Source organism: Photinus pyralis, unplaced genomic scaffold (genome assembly GCF_008802855.1).
Source record: "Photinus pyralis isolate 1611_PpyrPB1 unplaced genomic scaffold, Ppyr1.3 Ppyr1.4_LG3b, whole genome shotgun sequence".
NCBI classification, from domain to species: Eukaryota; Metazoa; Arthropoda; class Insecta; order Coleoptera; family Lampyridae; genus Photinus; species Photinus pyralis.
The window spans coordinates 2,636,426-2,654,718 of NW_022170510.1; the positions used below are offsets into that span (position 1 = coordinate 2,636,426).

General features: G+C 34.1%; 3 protein-coding genes across 5 annotated transcripts; 2 read left to right on the forward strand and 1 right to left on the reverse strand.

Annotated features, from left to right (window-relative positions):
* The first annotated feature begins 173 nt into the window (after positions 1-173).
* On the forward strand, positions 174-2,222 carry LOC116166730 (synaptic vesicle glycoprotein 2A-like). The gene is made up of 5 exons (XM_031481811.1): positions 174-751; positions 799-1,320; positions 1,369-1,510; positions 1,647-2,061; positions 2,107-2,222. Exons 1-5 carry the CDS (start codon positions 348-350, stop codon positions 2,175-2,177), a joined length of 1,554 nt encoding a protein of 517 aa, XP_031337671.1. The 5' UTR covers positions 174-347; the 3' UTR covers positions 2,178-2,222.
* Positions 2,223-5,750: 3,528 nt separating this feature from the next.
* LOC116166729 lies at positions 5,751-15,624 on the reverse strand. 3 transcript variants are annotated; one of them, XM_031481808.1, is made up of 2 exons: positions 15,307-15,624; positions 5,751-7,603 (listed from the first exon to the last, which is right to left on the reverse strand). In XM_031481808.1, exon 2 carries the CDS (start codon positions 7,579-7,581, stop codon positions 5,842-5,844), a length of 1,740 nt encoding a protein of 579 aa, XP_031337668.1. In that variant the 5' UTR covers positions 7,582-7,603; positions 15,307-15,624; the 3' UTR covers positions 5,751-5,841. The 3 variants fall into 3 exon arrangements, with proteins under 3 accessions (XP_031337668.1, XP_031337669.1, XP_031337670.1); XM_031481809.1 differs by lacking the exon at positions 15,307-15,624 and adding an exon at positions 15,175-15,281; XM_031481810.1 differs by lacking the exon at positions 15,307-15,624 and adding an exon at positions 7,706-8,030.
* A 158-nt stretch (positions 15,625-15,782) lies between these two features.
* LOC116166731 (glutaredoxin-3-like) lies at positions 15,783-16,907 on the forward strand. Its single transcript, XM_031481812.1, has 3 exons — positions 15,783-15,937; positions 15,986-16,414; positions 16,461-16,907. The coding sequence occupies exons 1-3, from the start codon at positions 15,891-15,893 to the stop codon at positions 16,636-16,638; spliced, it is 654 nt and encodes a 217-aa protein (XP_031337672.1). The 5' UTR covers positions 15,783-15,890; the 3' UTR covers positions 16,639-16,907.
* The last annotated feature ends 1,386 nt before the right edge of the window (positions 16,908-18,293 follow it).

The following is an 18,293-nucleotide window of genomic DNA, read 5'->3' on the forward strand; positions in this document are numbered from 1 at the left end:
TATTTAACTATTCAATTAAGATGAATTATCAAAAAAAAACATCTTCAAAATTCTACAAAAGCTCGAAATTCAGCTAGAAACATCGAGAAAAAATAAACTGACTTACGTATACAATAAAACAATGATTTCTATAAAAGTGGAAATGAATCAACAAAATATAAATTCGTATCACAAAAATATAAAAATATATTATTTAAATAGCGGGTAGTTACAAAACCGCTTGCAAACTCGAGTTATTTATGATTTTTTATAATCTCGCCTGCTAACATGTTTTTACATTGTTTTTTAAGTAAAACAACTTACATGTGTTTAAAACACGTCTACACTCACAGTACTTCATTACCACTATGCCAAAGTCTATGAAGAAAAAAATCAGCAATGAGCATAGGCATTTGTTTAAGTTTGGGGACGCATTGGCGTTAACAAGTTACGGGAAGTTTAATATTTTCGTATTAATTTCAACAGGAGGATGCTTAATGGCTGTGGCAATGGAGACCATGGGTACTTTGTTTATCAATCCACTTGCCGAATGTGATTTGCAGTTTGGTGTTACAATGAAAGGATATTTGTCAACAGCAAACGTTCTGGGTGTGATAACATCGTTATATTTATGGGGTTTCCTAGGGGATGCATATGGAAGACGAAATATTATCATAATAAGTATGGTATTGAGTTTTATGATAACATTACTTTCCAGTCTCGCGACTGTTGACTGGATGCTTATTTTACTTAGATTTACAAATGGATTACTGTAAGTTCAATTTGTAAATAATTTTCATTCCAATTGATAGTGATTAGAATTGGAGGTGCATTTGCTGTAGTTTACGCATATAGTGGAGAATTCCACAATGACAAACATCAGGCTAAAGTAATTTTGTGGATGTCATCGTTTACTTCAATAGCAATGATGGTTATCCCTGGATTAGCTTGGCTGATCATCGCCAGTGAATGGAGTTTTGAAGTTCCACTCATAGGAGTATTGTTTAAACCGTGGCGTTTATTACAGATCGCCTATGGTTTACCTAGCATTATATTTGCGGCATGTATTTTTCTACTGCCTGAAAGTCCCAAGTATTTGTTAGCCAATGGAAAAGAAACAGAAGCACTTCTTATACTAAGAAAAATGTACACTCTAAACACAGGGAAGTCATCTGTAGAGTTTCCTGTTATAAGATTGCTGCTGGATGAAGACATAGCAGATGTGAAAAATAATAAAGGTTTTTTTAGACCATTATTTAAACAAACCTGTTCATTGTTCAGCAAACAATTCGCCATAAAAACTTTTGCAATTTGCATTTTACAATTTGGAGTAGTTCTGGTGTAGGTATTCAAACTAATGTTGAAAAAGATTTATACATATTTGTATAGAACATTTGGATTTTACTTGTGGTACCCGGAAGTAATGAACCATATGAGAGTATTTGAGAGAGAAAATATTGGCGAGAAGAGTTCAATATGTAGGGCCATCAAATATCAATCGGTACACAAACATAGCACAAACGAAACTGTGGTAAGTTTTTTTGAATATTGGGAATTCCACAAAATAGTCACGTCTGCCAATAGTTTCACATCAACATTGAGCAAGACGTTTCGGTTATATCAAACATGTGATAATTTATAAAGGTGTCTTGTATTAATAATTACAGGCGTCTACTTGCAAAGAAGAAATGAAACCTGAAGCGTTCACAGTGAGCTTTTTAATGGGCGCATTTTTTACTGTAACTTACTTGACAATTGGAAGCTTAATAAACATTGTTGGCAAAAAAAATGTCCTACTACTTCTCTTTGTAACAAGTGCATTATCTGGTTTAACTGCACAATGCCTTTCTGGATCTACAATAGTTGACATATTCATGGGATGTGCTCTTTTATCTTCTATAGGAGGTAGCGTAATTATTGCCATAGTGGTCGACTTATACCCAACACATATAAGAGCCATGGCACTTGCTGTCTCACTGATGTTCGGCGAACTTGGTGCAGTATGTGGAATGCATTTATCAGGTTTAATATTCTATGACCTGTGTAACTTCGCTTATCCAATTTTTGCTGCTTTTCACATAGGTATGTTAATTTGCGTATATGCCTATACTAATCATGCATTTTTAGTTGTGATAGTATTAGTACTGCTTTTACTCACCAGTGCAAACATTCCAAAAATGATTGAACCCATAATGTAAATGAAATTTGTAAATAAAAGTGTATTGTTCTTGTTAGTTTATTTAAACGATTATTTTAGCTAAATTTTAAATAACTTCAATTTTTTAAAATATTTTTGAATTTCTTCTTTGGGGTACGGCTTTGAAACAAGGCAAGTGGGAATGTTTTCGGGTTGTTCTATCCATAGCTTATGCTTAATCTGATTTTGAACTAAGATATCTCTTAAATTAAGCAGCCCACTTTCATCAGAAGCCTCAAGGACAACTTTATGCATATTATCCAGATCTGATAAATATGCTTTCATATGCTCATCCTCGTGAAAAAGATGAGTCACTGCAGATACTGCATGGCAAGCTTGTGCAATTAATGCTCCTGTTGGCCAATGTAATTCCCTGAGCAGATCTCCACGAACCACAACATACTGAATTATGACATTGTTCGACATGATAAGACCAGCACCTAAAACAAAAAATACAATTTTGCAATCTCAATTTACTTATACGTCCTTCAGATTCTAACAGACGGTGTAACAAAATTTCTCACGAAAAGGAACGATATTGTAATATTTTTTACCAACCAGAACAGCGTTCCATCAATTCCGAGCCCTGTTTACATTAAGAAACACTACTTGCACCGACAAATTTAAGTGGCAACGATCATTGCGACAATTATTGCCATGGATTTTAAATTTGTCGGTGTAAATATTTATGCTATTTTGGTTTTAAAAAAATGTTGCTCTGGAGTTAATTTATTGCTGCATCTTGCGATTTTTGATTCATTATCCCGAGCATTATCCTGATGTGGGCCAATTTCCCAGAATTACTGTGAGTAGTTGCTACATCAGATATCGAAGTATCAAACCTTTGATGTTTCTGGAGTTTGAAACCAATTCGGAAATCTCACTTTAAAAATGTGTTCAGAGGTGTTGGGGATAATAGAAATGTACAGTAGACTCTTTGTAATCCGGCAGATATCGGACTGTGATACTGCCGGATTAGTGAAAATGACGGATTACTAGAAGGTCAGCAATAAGAACACTTCGAATGTACAAAACAAGTGTATTATTGTACAAGAACAACCAATAAGGTATTTAAAAAAAAATGACATATACAAACATCTCTAATAAATAATAGCAAAATAACAAAAAATGAAAAATAAACACTCGACACTGAGCAATCCTATTCCTTCATTTTCAATAGTTTCAATAATGTGTCTCGACTTGAATCTCCTATCACACCCGTCAAAATGCACGGGATTACTGGAGTGATGGACTGGCACAGTCAGAGAGTCTACTTACTGTATTAATGTTCAGGACTTTTTGGAAATGTCTCAAGATAAACCATTTTGGACCTCGACTAATGGTTTGCAAATGATTTAGAAAAACCGAAGAAAAAAATAAATTGGGTCTGCTGTTCACTTAACAAGATTAGTAAATTCAACACCCTTTGGGTTAAAATCTTAGCCAAGCTTCACCATTCCACCTTAAGAAAAATAAAAGTAAATTGTTAGATAACTCATTAACAACATGCATCCAACAAGATCTTTTATTTGTTGCCACGTCAGCTTTTCCCCTTTTTTACAACAAATTTGTAAATCCTGGCATATCAAAAAACTATTTACTTTTTAACAATTTAGCTTTCAAATATATTAAATTTATGTGCCAAATTAGGACCTCAAATATACGAAGGTTTAAAGCAACTTTTGATGGTGTTACTTACAGAATAGATCTTACAGACATATGCAGTATCTGTAACAGTAATTCAATATAATCTTTCCAGCATGTATTCTTTGAGTGCGTGCCACTTCGACAGGGTCTAACCTTGGATACGGAAATTGTTAGTAACTGTGAAAACCTTTTATATTTTCTTGATGATATATCAAAAGATAATGTGAAAGCTGTAGTCCATTACTTTTTAAATATTCTTCGCTTGAGAAGCTTTATTTTAAATGAATAATCAAATTTTCTTTTTTCAAATTTTATAATCATATTAATTATTAATAACTAATTGCTAGGTTACATTTATTTTGTGGCATTTATAATGAAGCTAATTAGTATTATTATTATTTATTGTTAGGTATAATAAGCAAAAACTTAACTCAGTTGCTATAAGTATACTTTGTACTTCAAAAGCAATAAAGTTCTATCTATCTATCTATCTATCTAATACCATCATAGTAAATCGTTAGTAGATTTTGGAATAATATTTGCCGCTTTCCCTATAGAACCGCTCATCTGTCATTTTAGCTCTATTTGCTTTTACTAGAAGGGCCTTCTCTTTGGAAGAAATTCACATGTAAAAGTTTAACAACGTACAATTCCTCCATTCACCACTGCGTTGAAATTTAATTATTTACTCACCATTACTACCTCAACCACTCATTGGGCAGGTTCACCAGACGAAGCGCTACCTAAAGGCGAGAATGCAAGATTTTAGGTAGCGCCCATAAAGCGGTGGTGAACGTAAGCATTGTCATGTACATACTTAATGTTTGCATTTATGATTATTCTCCCATAAAAACCCAGAAAAATCGCTCCACACATAGGTCCGGACGTCAGATACATACTCACCAAAAAATAGTATACGACTTTGAACATATTTAGTCCCAAAATACTACTCATAATTCAAATTCCTTTACAAAGGGCTAGGGTACGCAATAGATAAAATTATAAAATTCAAGTCAGGCAGGTAGTCAATCCCTTTATGTTAAAATTTACAAACGTAACGTTTCGGAGTCACGTCTATACCTCAGCAAAAGCCGAATTTGTATCCACTCTTAAGTTTCTTTTCTGTTCTGTTTAATTGAAAATCTCCAGTTTTTATGTGTAATGTAGAGTTCATTGTATAAATACAGTTAGGTCACATGGGATGGTCGGGGATGAATTGATTGGCTCTTAAAAATACTGATTCAAATATAGAGTCCTTAAGTGTTATCACCATGATGATGGAGACTGATAAACCATAACCACAAGTCATACTGTCTTGCTATTGGCTAATTTTCCCTACTGGTCCCCCAATAATTTAAATAAATCCCGGGACCTTTGGTTGAATTAGACTCATGTATCTTGATCAACTGAGACGTTTCCAATTCATATGTGCCTTACGTATTGTCTGGATCATTCAGAACAAAGTGCAAGTTTGAGATGTACCTCAATTGGGTGTTATATTGGAAGGGATGCTGTTTCTTACGTTAGTCTTAGGATAATGATAATATATTGCATTTACCTACCTACTACTATAGATCAATTCAACTCTCATGTTGAATCTATATTTGTGAAGTTATTAGATTAAGAGCTGTAGAATGTGCGCTGGCAGAATGCGGAAACGACCAATTCATGCCAATGCAAAAACATTGACCTTGTAAATAACACATAATCTGCAAATTCGTCTATAAGTTCAACAAATTTTGTGGTGGAGTAAGTGGATTCGAGAGACTTTGCCCACTCAAATTAGCAGTCTTGTCTATCACCAAGACGGTTCTTGGTTTGAATACAGGTTGGTGCATAAGCTTCATCCACAACAAAATTTGGAGCACTTCCTCATAGACGGGAAGACGACAACAAACTTAAAAATCAAAACAAAATAAAAATCTAATTGTTAAAATGACATAAATAAATTTATTGTAAAAAAACGATATATCATATGTGTATAATGCAACCTATAATATGCTGAAATGATGAGGCACTTAGGAAGTGCTTTGCAGCCATTCCATGACTTTGTCTTGTGATGTAATCACGCCAGGTTCTTTAATAACGTCATCTTCGACCCATAAAGCATTGATAGCCTCTCCAACTTTACTTGAAATGTCTTTTGTAATATATGAATATTTTTTCCAAAAACGTCTTGAAGTATTTTCCTGGGCAAAATTATTAATTTTATTTTGTTTTGGAAAATGAGTAGTAATAGCATGCCAAGCGCGATTCAAATTACAAACACTTGTCGCTGTTACAGGTTTTTGTTGAACTGATAACTTTCTAACCCATTCTTCTAATTTGTTTACTATGTCACTCTTATCATATGTATTACACGAAACTTTCTGTTGGAATACATCACCAACCGAATTTGAAGTAAACATAAAAATATCATGCGTATTGGGATCTCTTTGTAGTTTCATGCCAACGGTTGGTACGCCAAATCTTTCCTTCAAATAACCAAAGTACGCCAATTTTCTTACAGAACTTGTTAACCGCAAGGTGTCATTAATATTTGAAACATACTGAGGGATGTTAAAGTCATTCCCGTTGAAAATCGCAGTGTCACCTGCATGCGAACCTAACAAACCGCAATAGGGTCCTTGAAGGGTATCGATCAATGATGATATGAAAGGTGGCGAAGTCATCATATGCATTACTTTGTTACTAACTTTCAATGCTTGAATATTAACTTCGATAATATTATGGATGGTTGTTATATAAAGTGTCCTATCATCTTTTATTGCAATGGTGCACAAATCATCACAACCAAACCATTGTTTTAAGCATAAGGCATAAAAAGAGGAAGAACGCAAATCTAATAGGAACAAACAGCAACGATTTATGAATGCAATAGTGTTTACATCCAGAAACACAATTTGGGCATGGCAATCTGGTAAATTATCACGAATTGGTAATATTTTACGCTTAGAGATCGTTTGACAGGTACGTAAATCCTTTATAGTTGCATTGTGGCTAGAATTTACGTAACACAACTGATCAACGCGATGACTAAATTCTACATCCATAAAACAGTTACGATTTCCAAAATGCACTGGATCCTGATGGCTCTCACTGTCTGCAGATAATTGAAATACACAAACTTTTCTGCTTTGCCGTATTACAATGAGAGGCGACTGAGATTGCTTGTTACACTTCACACTGTAAATCGGATAGCGTTTGTCCACATTTAAATATACCGGTGACTCATTCCTGCCTACGTCTACGAAACGTACTGAATGTGGCTTGACGACATTTGCAATGTACAAAGATTGATCATACTCTCCACAATCTAAAAATCCTCCAGTAAAAGACCACACACCACTTTCTCTTGGGTCCAACGGATCCAACGCTACATTTATCAAATACGTTGGTATACTTATCACATTCTTCTGCAAATCCTTCGCGCCTATTTTATTTCTACTGCTTGAATACAGCTTCTTATAATAGTCGAAACGAGTATCCTTATTCAACTTTGTGCTAAATGGTATCCAGTAGTTATCAGGATGTATCCCAACAATCGAATCAAATATTGGATATGGTAGTTCACAGTTTATTCTCAAATTGTAACCCTTTTTTAACTGTTTTGGAAACAACGGTATATACGTGTGAGGCATGGATCTCATATCGCTCCACAACATATCACACAACCATGAGTCTTCTTTTGACATCTTCACACGATTTACACTGCTGTCCAATTCGGCTTCTTCGTCACTTTCGTCGATACTTTCCATGATGAGATTTACACTCCGATCCCTGCAACCATTTGGTCGTTTAATGTTAATTAGAAGTTTATAATTAAAAAGTATTACTAACAGAGGGAATTTTAACTTAAACAACGATTAAAAGTTTGTTTACCCACTAGTGATAAAATGTTATATTTTGTATTTTGGAGAATAAAATGAAAACTTCGGCGTCCTAAAGATGAACATTTGTGGGGCGATTTCCCTGAAATTTGAACCATAGACCCTGAAAGCAAATAGAATGGGCATCACAAACGATGGCATAAGCATGCGTAACATTTTTGTTTGTTCATTTTATTTAATTGACACTAAAACCATTCTTATAAAAGCAAATAGTTTCGACGTGTGAAGAGACTTTACTGAAACGTTGACGGTAGACCCATCCAATAAAATTATATAGAATGCACATTTAAAAATTCTGGTCTCAGAGCACACCTAGTCTAGGCGATAGAGACTGTAAAATTGGCAAACTGGACATTTTAAGGTGGAAAAGAAAAAAATGGTGGAATATGTTCAGTTAGGTGTCAGAAACAACATATTAAAAATCCCACCCTCCAGACCCTGTGCTAAAGGCTATCTCGCGATCTATGAGGTCTATATGAAATATTTTTAGCTGAAAATATTTCTCGGGAAATTTCATACAAGGTAAATACTCAGAAGTTAGCCTAGGTGTACCTCTTAGCCTAGGAAATTCATAAAAGGGGCGAAAATCGTCAATTTTCGTGGCTTTTTGCAAATATATCGCGACCTTTAGTGCTAGATGAAATATTTTTAGCTGAAAATGCTCCTCGTGAAATTTCTTACAAGGTAGATACTCAGAAGTTAGCCTAGGTGTACCTCTTAGCCTATAAAATTCATAAAAGGAGGCGAAAATCATCATTTTCGTGTTTTTTTTTGCGGTTTTTTGAAAAAATATCGCGACCTTCAGGGCTAGATGAAATATGTTTAGCTGAAAATGCTCTTCGTGCAATTTCATACGAGGTAGGTAACTGAAGAGTTGGCGTAAAGTCACCTTTCACCTTCAACTTTCATGTGTGAGGAAATATTCATTGTAAAACAAAGTATTTCTATGTACCACAGTATTTTCATATCAAAATATTCACACATTCATTTATACCTCAACGTAATCATTATCCTCTGCAGATTCCACTTCTTCAGGCTCTTCGACGTCCTCTAGTGCTAGTGGGTCGTTTGAAATTACCAACTCGTAGTTCTCCTCGTCTTCCGCTTTACCTGCATGTAGCGTTGGGCAAAAAAATGGATTAATCGATTATAATCAAACGATAATCGATAATCGGGTTTGATTATTCTATTAAATTAATCGATTAATCGATTATTTGATTAATCGATTATTTGGTTAATCGATTATTTGATTAATCGGTTATTTGATTAATCGATTGTTTGATTAATCGATTATTTGATTAATCGGTTATTTGATTAATCGATTGTTTGATTAATCAATTATTAAGTAAATTTTAATTCATTATTATTAGCTGGATCATCAGTTTACGCAAAAAGGAGCACTCACAGCTCACAAGTATTATTTTATTTTATAGCGGATGTTAAAACGTCACTTTAAGCAGCTAAAATGAATTAAGATTGTATCATCAAAACTAAAGCACACCTCATCGGAGAGTAAGCTGCCTAATCATTTATTTTTATTTATTTTTATTTTTGACCTTCATTTTCAAATGGGCAGGGTTTCAGCCAAGGCTGTTCTACCAACCAACCCACTATGCATTTGCAAATATCCATGCCCGAACCCGGATTCGAACCAGGGACACTTTGCTGATTATTGATTAATCGATCTGCCTAGGAATGAACGATTTGATGAAAAGAGTAATGGAATTATTTTTTATTTTTATTATTAAATAATCAACGTATTAATGCATACAAACAGATATTTATCACTCCTTGTATGTGACAATCGACTTTTGATTAAACGATTAGGTGATTAATCGATTATTTGATTAATCGATGATTTGATTAATCGATTATCTGATTAATCGATTATTTGATTAATCGATTATTTGATTAATCGATTATTTGATTAATCGATTAATCAGTGTAATCGATTATTTTTCATAATCGATTATCGATTATTCAAACCCGTAATCGCCCAGCCCTACCTGCATGGGTACCCTGAAACGACTACGTCGCATTTAGGCACAATGTTCCATGACACTGGACGCAGAATTCGTTCTTCAGACCTACAACAAGAAGCATTATGTCAAAAAAATTTTATAATTCAGTATATGAATATAATATTCTCTTGTGTGTCCTAACTCCTAAGTGTCCGGTGGAGAAGGTTTACCTGATTTTCTGAAACTGCAAGCAGTCATTGCAACCACGTTCACAGCCACATGAAATAAGTTTGAGGAGACTTTCCTGACGCCAATCACAACGACTTCGGATCCAGCCCAGGAAAGTCTCCTCAAACTTATTTCATATGGATGTGAACGTGGTTGCAAATTGTAATGACTGCTTGCAGTTTCAGAAAATCAGGTAAACCTTCTCCACCGGACACTTAGGAGTTAGGACACACGAGAGAATATTATATTCATATACTTAATTATTAAATTTTTTTTGATATAATACTTCTTGTTGTAGGGCTGAAGAACGAATTCTGCGTCCAGTGTCATGGAACATCGTGCCTAAATGCGACGTAGTCGTTTCAGGGTACCCATGCAGGTAAAACGGAAGACGAGGAGAACTACGAGTCGGTAATTTCGAACGACCCACTAGCACTAGAGGACGTCGAAGAGCCTGAAGAAGTGGAATCTGCAGAGGATAATGATTACATTGAGGTATAAATGAATGTGTGAATATTTTGATATGAAAATACTGTTTTTACGTGAATAAATGGTACATAGAAATACTTTGTTTTACAATGAATATTTCCTCACACGTGAAAGTTGAAGGTGAAAGGTGACTTTACGCTAACTCTTCAGTTACCTATCTCGTATGAAATTGCACGAAGAGCATTTTCAGCAAAACATATTTCATCTAGCCCTGAAGGTCGCGATATTTTTTCAAAAAACCGCAAAAAAACACGAAAATCATGATTTTCGCCTCCATTTATGAATTTTCTAGGCTAACAGGTACACCTAGGCTAACTTCTGAGTATCTATACCTTGTAAGAAATTTCACGAGGAGCATTTTCAGCTAAAAATATTTCATCTAGCCCTAAAGGTCTCGATATATTTGCAAAAAGCCACGAAAATTGATGATTTTCGCCTCTTTTATGAATTTCCTAGGCTAAGAGGGCACCTAGGTTAACTTCTGAGTATACCTTGTATGAAATTTCCCGAGAAATATTTTTAGCTAAAAATATTTCATATAGACCTCATAGATCGCGAGATATCAGCCAAAAAGAGCGAAAACACGGTTTTTGGGGGATGGTGGGGTGGCTGGAGCCTTTAGCACAGGGTCTGGGGGGTGGGATTTTTAATATGTTGTTTCTGACACCTAACTGAACATATCCACCATTTTTTTCTCTTCCACCTCAAAATGTCCAGTTAGATGTCTTTATCGCCTAGACTACACCTAAACTCGATACAAACCTGAACGGTACAACCTCTTCCAACAGCAATCTTACACCACCGTAAATTCACAAAATCCAATAGGAAACAGAGATTCTACCAACTTTAATCAAGCCCCATTGCCACATGATCAAATCTTTTAATCACTGGACACCGGATTCTTTTAGATGCGTTTACCTCGGTTTACTCTATCGCGTGTTCCATTTTTTTACCTCGCACACATTACAAAAATTGCAAATATGTACATCACCAACGACAGAGGCGAGGGGGAAAGTCACTGTAGAACGTTAGTCGAGACGTTAGTGTACACTACTAGCATTATGTAGAATTTTCTAGAATTTTTTTAATATTTTAGAATTTTTCTACAATTTTTAGTGCACTTTAAATAAAATAAAAAGTCTCTTGATGTCTGTCTGTCTGACTTTTATAGCTATGTAAAAAGTTTAAGGAATTAAGGACTGTATAAATAAATTTATTTACCGATTTTAGTATTTTGCAATTTTTTTAAAGGTAGGTTTAATAGATCGATTGACGTAATAGCATACGCTAGTAAATTGTGTAGTGTTTTCAAGAACTTTTTGAAATAGTGTATAATTTTCTATAATTGTTTAGAATTTTTTCAGATTTCTTTTAGAATTTTAGTGTACACAAACTTTGAAGTGGTTTATCCCTCGGACAAAAATTAAAAAAGCCTTTATAAGTAGATGGCATTCTTTCTACCTGAGAGACCATTAAAGAAACTCTTAAAACACTTAAAAAGTGTATTATCCAACGCACTATTTAAAAAATTAAGGGACTATATGAAACTCTAATCAACACTCCAAATTTGTATGGCATCTGTATGGCATTTAAAATATTAAAACGTCAATAAAGGTTGCCACACACTTGTCCGTTCCGTTCCTTTACATTACGGTTCGTTAAAAAACGTTCAACATAAAAGACATTGAATTAAATATATCTGCGCACATTAGCCCGTTCCGTCACGACTCGTAAGAGGCTGTCCAGAATTCTAGTAAAAACCCCAGTGCTGCTTCCAATGTAACTACTAGTTACAGTGCAAAATAGAAGTAATTAACATTTTTTATACAAACTTTGAGTTCTCAGTTTCATACACCCTTAATTTTTTTAAAATCAGGATTGGATGATACACTTCTTATGGGTTCTAAAAGGTTCTGTGTTTCAATTTGAAGAAAAACCTCGGAAAAGCTTACATACAATCTTGTTGTTGGGGATGTGTTTGTTTTTTAAGTAGAATTTTAAAGTTATGTATTGTCCAATGGCCCTTCAAAGGCACTGAAGCCTTTTATAATGAGGTTTTTTATTTAACCGCAAAATATTTTATGCATTTTCTTAAACATCTCCATAACAAATAGTCGAGAGCCTCGTCACGAGCATGTTGGTGGAGTTCTGACCACAGTTCCAGATCACCCCCCACACGGTACGCAAATATTCACAAGATTTTGAATGTACTTAGGTATATTTAGTAAACTAGTAATGAATAGTGGGAGTTTTTATGTAAGAACATTTAGCAAGGTTTTTTGCTTTGATTTTTTGCGGAACTATTTTAATAATATAAGAAACTATTGATAATCTTCCGATATTTTCAAAATTGATTTTTTATTTCTAAGATTTATCAAGAATCCGCTTCCAAAATAATAAAAGCCCATCGGATTTTATAAAGTAAACTATAGAGTGGTGACCATTCAATGTTATGAGTACGTTTCACATTCAATTAGAAAATCAAAACTTCAAAGCGGAGTGCCTTTAACGTTGCAAGTGCTTTAAAGACCAATTATACACGTGTATCTTATAGTATTTTATAACTACATGTACTTATGTTTATGAACTTGTCTCAGCCTACCTCTTAGGCCAATACCAAGCACGAGGGGTTAATCACTGTGTGCAATAGGTGGGCGGGTAGTAATGCAATGTTTGTGCAATGCGTGCAATACTTGTGCAATGTGTGCAATACTTGTGCAATGTGTGCAATATTTGTGCAATGCGTGCAATATTTGTGCAATACGTATAATAATACCTCGTAAAATACAATATGAGCTTTACTGCTCGGAGTAGGCGCAATATGCAGCCGCCTCGGCGCCCACAATTAGGAACCTAACCGGTATAAAACGAAGTATGAAACAAATGTAACGATGGTTTTTGTCTTTCGAGTGAGTAATATTTATAACTGCGCTGTGCGGTGTTGAGTGCGAAGTGTTATAGATCGCGGTATATAGTGTGTCCCAGATCGGGTGGGATTGCATGGGTAACTTTGTTATTATTAAGGATAGAGAATTGGTTAAATGGGCAATGTTTTGCAGTTTTAGATGCTTATTTAAAATTTCCTTTTGGAAATTCAAAATGTCGCATAGGTTCGACCGAGGGTTCGACGTAAATTCAAAAAAACTAACATTGGTCATTTCCTTGAATGTCTTATATCATCGAAAGTATAAGAGATATAAAAAAAAGTTTTATATAAAAGTGACTGTCTTTGATATGCTTAATTTAGAATTGAGGTCAAAAAAAATTCAAGATGGCTACTTTTGAGGAACATTTAACAACTTCCTAAAGTTAAATAGGCGCCATATGGGATTTTTAGATTACTGATAGATTTTTTAATTCTCTTTTCAACGAGCCATCATAACATAAGATTGAAAATAAGATACCAGTTATATCAACGGTTTTTATATTTTAATTAAGTAGGCTGTGATGAATTAAAAAAAACAAAACAAAATCTATTCGAGGCAACAAAACAATGAAAATAATTACATCAGATGTTTAAAAAAATCAGGGACGCACTCATGAGAGGGGGGGGGGGCATTACAACTCCCTCCAAAATTTTACATAAGCATTAGGTCTAGAAAAATTTGATTTTTATAACATCGCCTGAGACGGATACAATCGAGCCTACACTTCCAATTGGAAACTATGTTTTAGTTCAGTTTGCAACAAAGAAAAGCCACAAACATTACATTGGCTTAGTGTTAAGTAAACGACTAAATGATTCCGATAATCGTAATGAGGAAGTATATGAAGTGAAATTTTTTAGAAGACACGGAAATTTTTTTACGTTCCCTGCAACTGACGATGTGGCGGATGTTTCAAACCAAGACATTGTTTTAAAATTAAGTGAACCGTGTATTGACACTCGAATGCGGCACACGTTTTCTGAGGATTTGTCAAAATATAGTGTTTGCTAAAATCGACAAAATAAATGTATGTATATTCGTAAATATTACGAAAAGGTGGTTTTCTTGTTTAAATTTCGTTTTTGCAGCCATGCCATGGTGCTTTAAAACATTGCTTGATAGCTTTTAACGAGAACTTTAACCATATTTTAATTTTTAAGGTCCACAGGGACATTAGTTAGGGAGTAGTTGAATATAGTTATGAATATGTTTATCTTCAGAAAGAACATTAATTTGCCTTAAAGTCGACTTTAGCTAAAGGAGACTTTAGCGTAATTATGAAAATGGTCCTAAGACATGCAACTTAAAGGAAGATAAAACACGTAATGTAGGTACCCGATTACGTGAAATGTCTGCAATATTATAATAGCACCACAATACATAGTTACGCTTAAGCAGTCAATTATAATTGTGTAATACGCGCAATAGTGGTGCAATGTGTGCAATATTTGTGCAATGGGCGCAATGTTTGTGAAATGTGTGCAATTGTGCAATAATCGTGCAATGTGTGCAATAATCGCGCAATGTGTGCAATAATCGTGCAATGTCTGCAATAATCGTGCAATGTGTGCAATATTGCACAAGTGGAACCTATGTTTTTGGAGTGATCAAGCAACTAATGGTAAATGTGAATGGAAGAATGTGTAACTTTCAAAACTTAATTTAGGAGTACCACAAGGTTCCATATTGGGTGCATGCCTTTTCTTGACTTTTAGAATTTACCTAATTGACATACCTACCTATTATATTACAAAAACATCACATTGTACTCAATATAAACTTAATTCAGCCCTTAATCTACTTGAAAATGGCTTTGTACAAAAGACTAGAAAGATTAAAAGAAAACCAATAATTACCTGCTAGGTACCTTTAAGATGAACTTAAATTACTGTCTCAATAACAGTGTAGTTTTAGGATTTTAAGCGTTACGTATGTTTAAAGTATGTATTAACGTATCTGTTTAGTTTAAACAAAAATGTAATACTTACCACTTCAACTAATGTAAATAATTTCTCAATTTTGTTAGAAAACATGTAATCATAACCCAATTTTATCTAAACACTTAACCTCTATTATGATTTTTAAATGAACCCAAACGTTGTACCATAGAGATAACAGGATATACAAAGTGTCCCAACGAAAATTAGTGCTACTACAGAGATTAACACGGAATCCTGACGCATTATTTAAAAACTTAATCAGACTAAATACTTTAGTAATTATTTAAACAATGTCAGAGGAACGAGAAATGTAAAGTCTGGGTTTAAATCAAGATTGTATTACTGTATAGAAGTTAATTTAAAACTGTTTGGCCTTTTATTACTTAAACTTTGAATTTTTAAAACGCAACCATTGATTATACACAGTGTGTTCCATTTTGACAACGATCCAGCGTGAATCAACCATTGATTATACACGTATAATACAGCACTGTAAATTGTAATGCACCTAACTTCAGTCGGCTAGTACTGTGGCTCTTTTGACCTTGCAAATACGAATGAGTCAGTTTGCAAATACGTTCAAAAAGTCACGTCCTTCTAATAAACACTAAAATCAATATTTTAACTTGAAAATGCCCCTGTTATTGACAAATGGGGCCTCATTTGAAACTGCCCTCAAGTAAGAGTACAAAACGTGCTTCTGGTATTTAATTATTTTATTTTACAGAAATCCTTTAAGTGTGATACATTTTGCTGCAGACTGGGTAGAACAGTGTGCACAAGTAAATGACCTTTTAGATGCGCTATCAAAAGAAATAGATTATTCAGGTGTTAAATTTTGTACATGCCCAGCCGAAGATATACCGGAAATCTCGTTAAAGTATCAAATAGAAGCGGTACCCACGATTTTATTATTTCGAAATGGACAAGAAATTGATCGTGTGAATGGAGCCGATGCCGCCAAAATAACTGCTAAAGTTAAAGAACATTGCCGGACTGAATCTAGTGTAGGAAAAGTAAATGAAAAAGAACCCTTAGAAGCACGTCTTAAGCAGTTAATTAATAAACATAAAGTAATGCTTTTTATGAAAGGTGATCGTAATGCGCCGAGATGTGGATTTAGTAAACAAATTATTGCAATTTTAAACGACACAGGGTACCTATAATGTTTTCTCTTTCACTTACTAAGCATTTTATTTTAGGGTTAGTTATGATACCTTTGATATACTGACTGATGAAGATGTTCGTCAGGGATTGAAAACCTACTCTGATTGGCCTACATATCCTCAACTTTATGTAACGGGGGAACTTGTGGGAGGATTAGATATCGTTAAAGAAATGTTGGCCGCAGGTGATTTGGTGTCTACCTTGCAAGGATAAGATTTATAATTATGGACAGATTTGTCAATCATTGCTAATGCAGATTAAGGTGCTTTAAGTGCACTTGTGTTGTAACTACAAATTTATGACAAATGAAATGTTATTTATTTATTTACTTTTGTATAAAAAAATAATCATTTACTTTCATTTTTGCTCTTACGATTTATGTAATTGATGCTGTGTGTATATTATTCATTTACACTTTTAATGTTTCAAGTTACAATGACTTAAAATTAATTCTCAATAAAGGGATTCTTGCCTTATCTAAACATATTTTGGATTCATCAACTTTCCTGTTTGGACGCCATACCATACTTCAAGTATAGAGATTTTGGCAAAGACCAACAATGTATTGTCCCTAAAAAATTGATCATATATAACATAATTTATCTTAAAAAATACAGAATCATGTAGTCACTTATAAAGAAAATAGCCAGTCTGCCATTCTGTTTGTTGTTTTTTTTGTGTGCCAGACATCATATTCATAATAAAAATGCCATAGTATTTATGGGTCATATAAAAAAATAAAGTTCATGATGAATTCTCCGAACTGAAACGGTCTATTAAAAGGCAATAGGAAAGTGTTGTTTATTTTTTTTGTATCTGTTCAAATATCATCAGATCAAAATAAAACCAAAACCGGCAAATTTCGGTTTTTCTGGAGTACATTTGGAAGTAATCGGAATTTTCTGGTTTTTTTACAGTACGATAATAATTGTTTAATTGCGCACATCCCTACATCCTGTTTGGGGAATTGTTTTAAGATTTTTCTGCGTCATGTGTCGACTAAGTGTATTACTTCCTTTAGTAATTATTGCCCGGATTTTGTAACTCGAAAATATATTTGTTTAATTTGTAATCGACCGCATATGCGTAGTTTGTTTATTCGGACGCTGTTAACAGTCCAATTTTATTAAATAGGATTTTGTTTAATTTCATGTGGCCGCAGAATAAATTTTATTTATGTAAAATCATGCAAGTCGCGTGTTTATTCGATCCCCTAAACTATTTACAGAGATGTCTCATGCTCAATTACAATTAGTGCATTTTAAAATTTGGTAAATGGCCCTTTTCCAAGTTTAAGAAGTTTGATAATGACCATTGTTTGCTTGGAATCGGAAATTTAAAGTCGGAATTTAATTACTTTTGTTGTGCTGGGTGTAGCTGTGTACCGAGAGAAATTTTATTAGAGCTAGTTAGGTTTGAGGTGTTGTGTATATGGTCCAAAATTTTAGGGTCACACCAATATATATTATTAGATTATATTTTTACGAGTAATCAAACTCTTGGGGCCCTCGCACAAGCAACATGATACGTGAGGAAAGGGTAGTTGTTGCCAAACAAAATTAAATTATTTCTTCTAGAATAGAACTCCTGTGTATATGTTGTATGTATATGTATAATCAAGCAACAAAATAAGTATACAATGCTAGCGTCACAGACAACATATACTACAGACGGTCAATGCAATGCTATAGAAATAAACGCAACACGTAATAGAGTACGACTAGTGTGTTGTCTACCTTGAAGCAGTCGAAATAAATTGTTGTAAAATGTGGTAGACGCACAGAAAACTGTTGTGTGTGGTAAACGTGTGTAATAGATGGAGTCATTTTTGTAAAAATAAAATACATATACTCAAACCTTATTTCCTC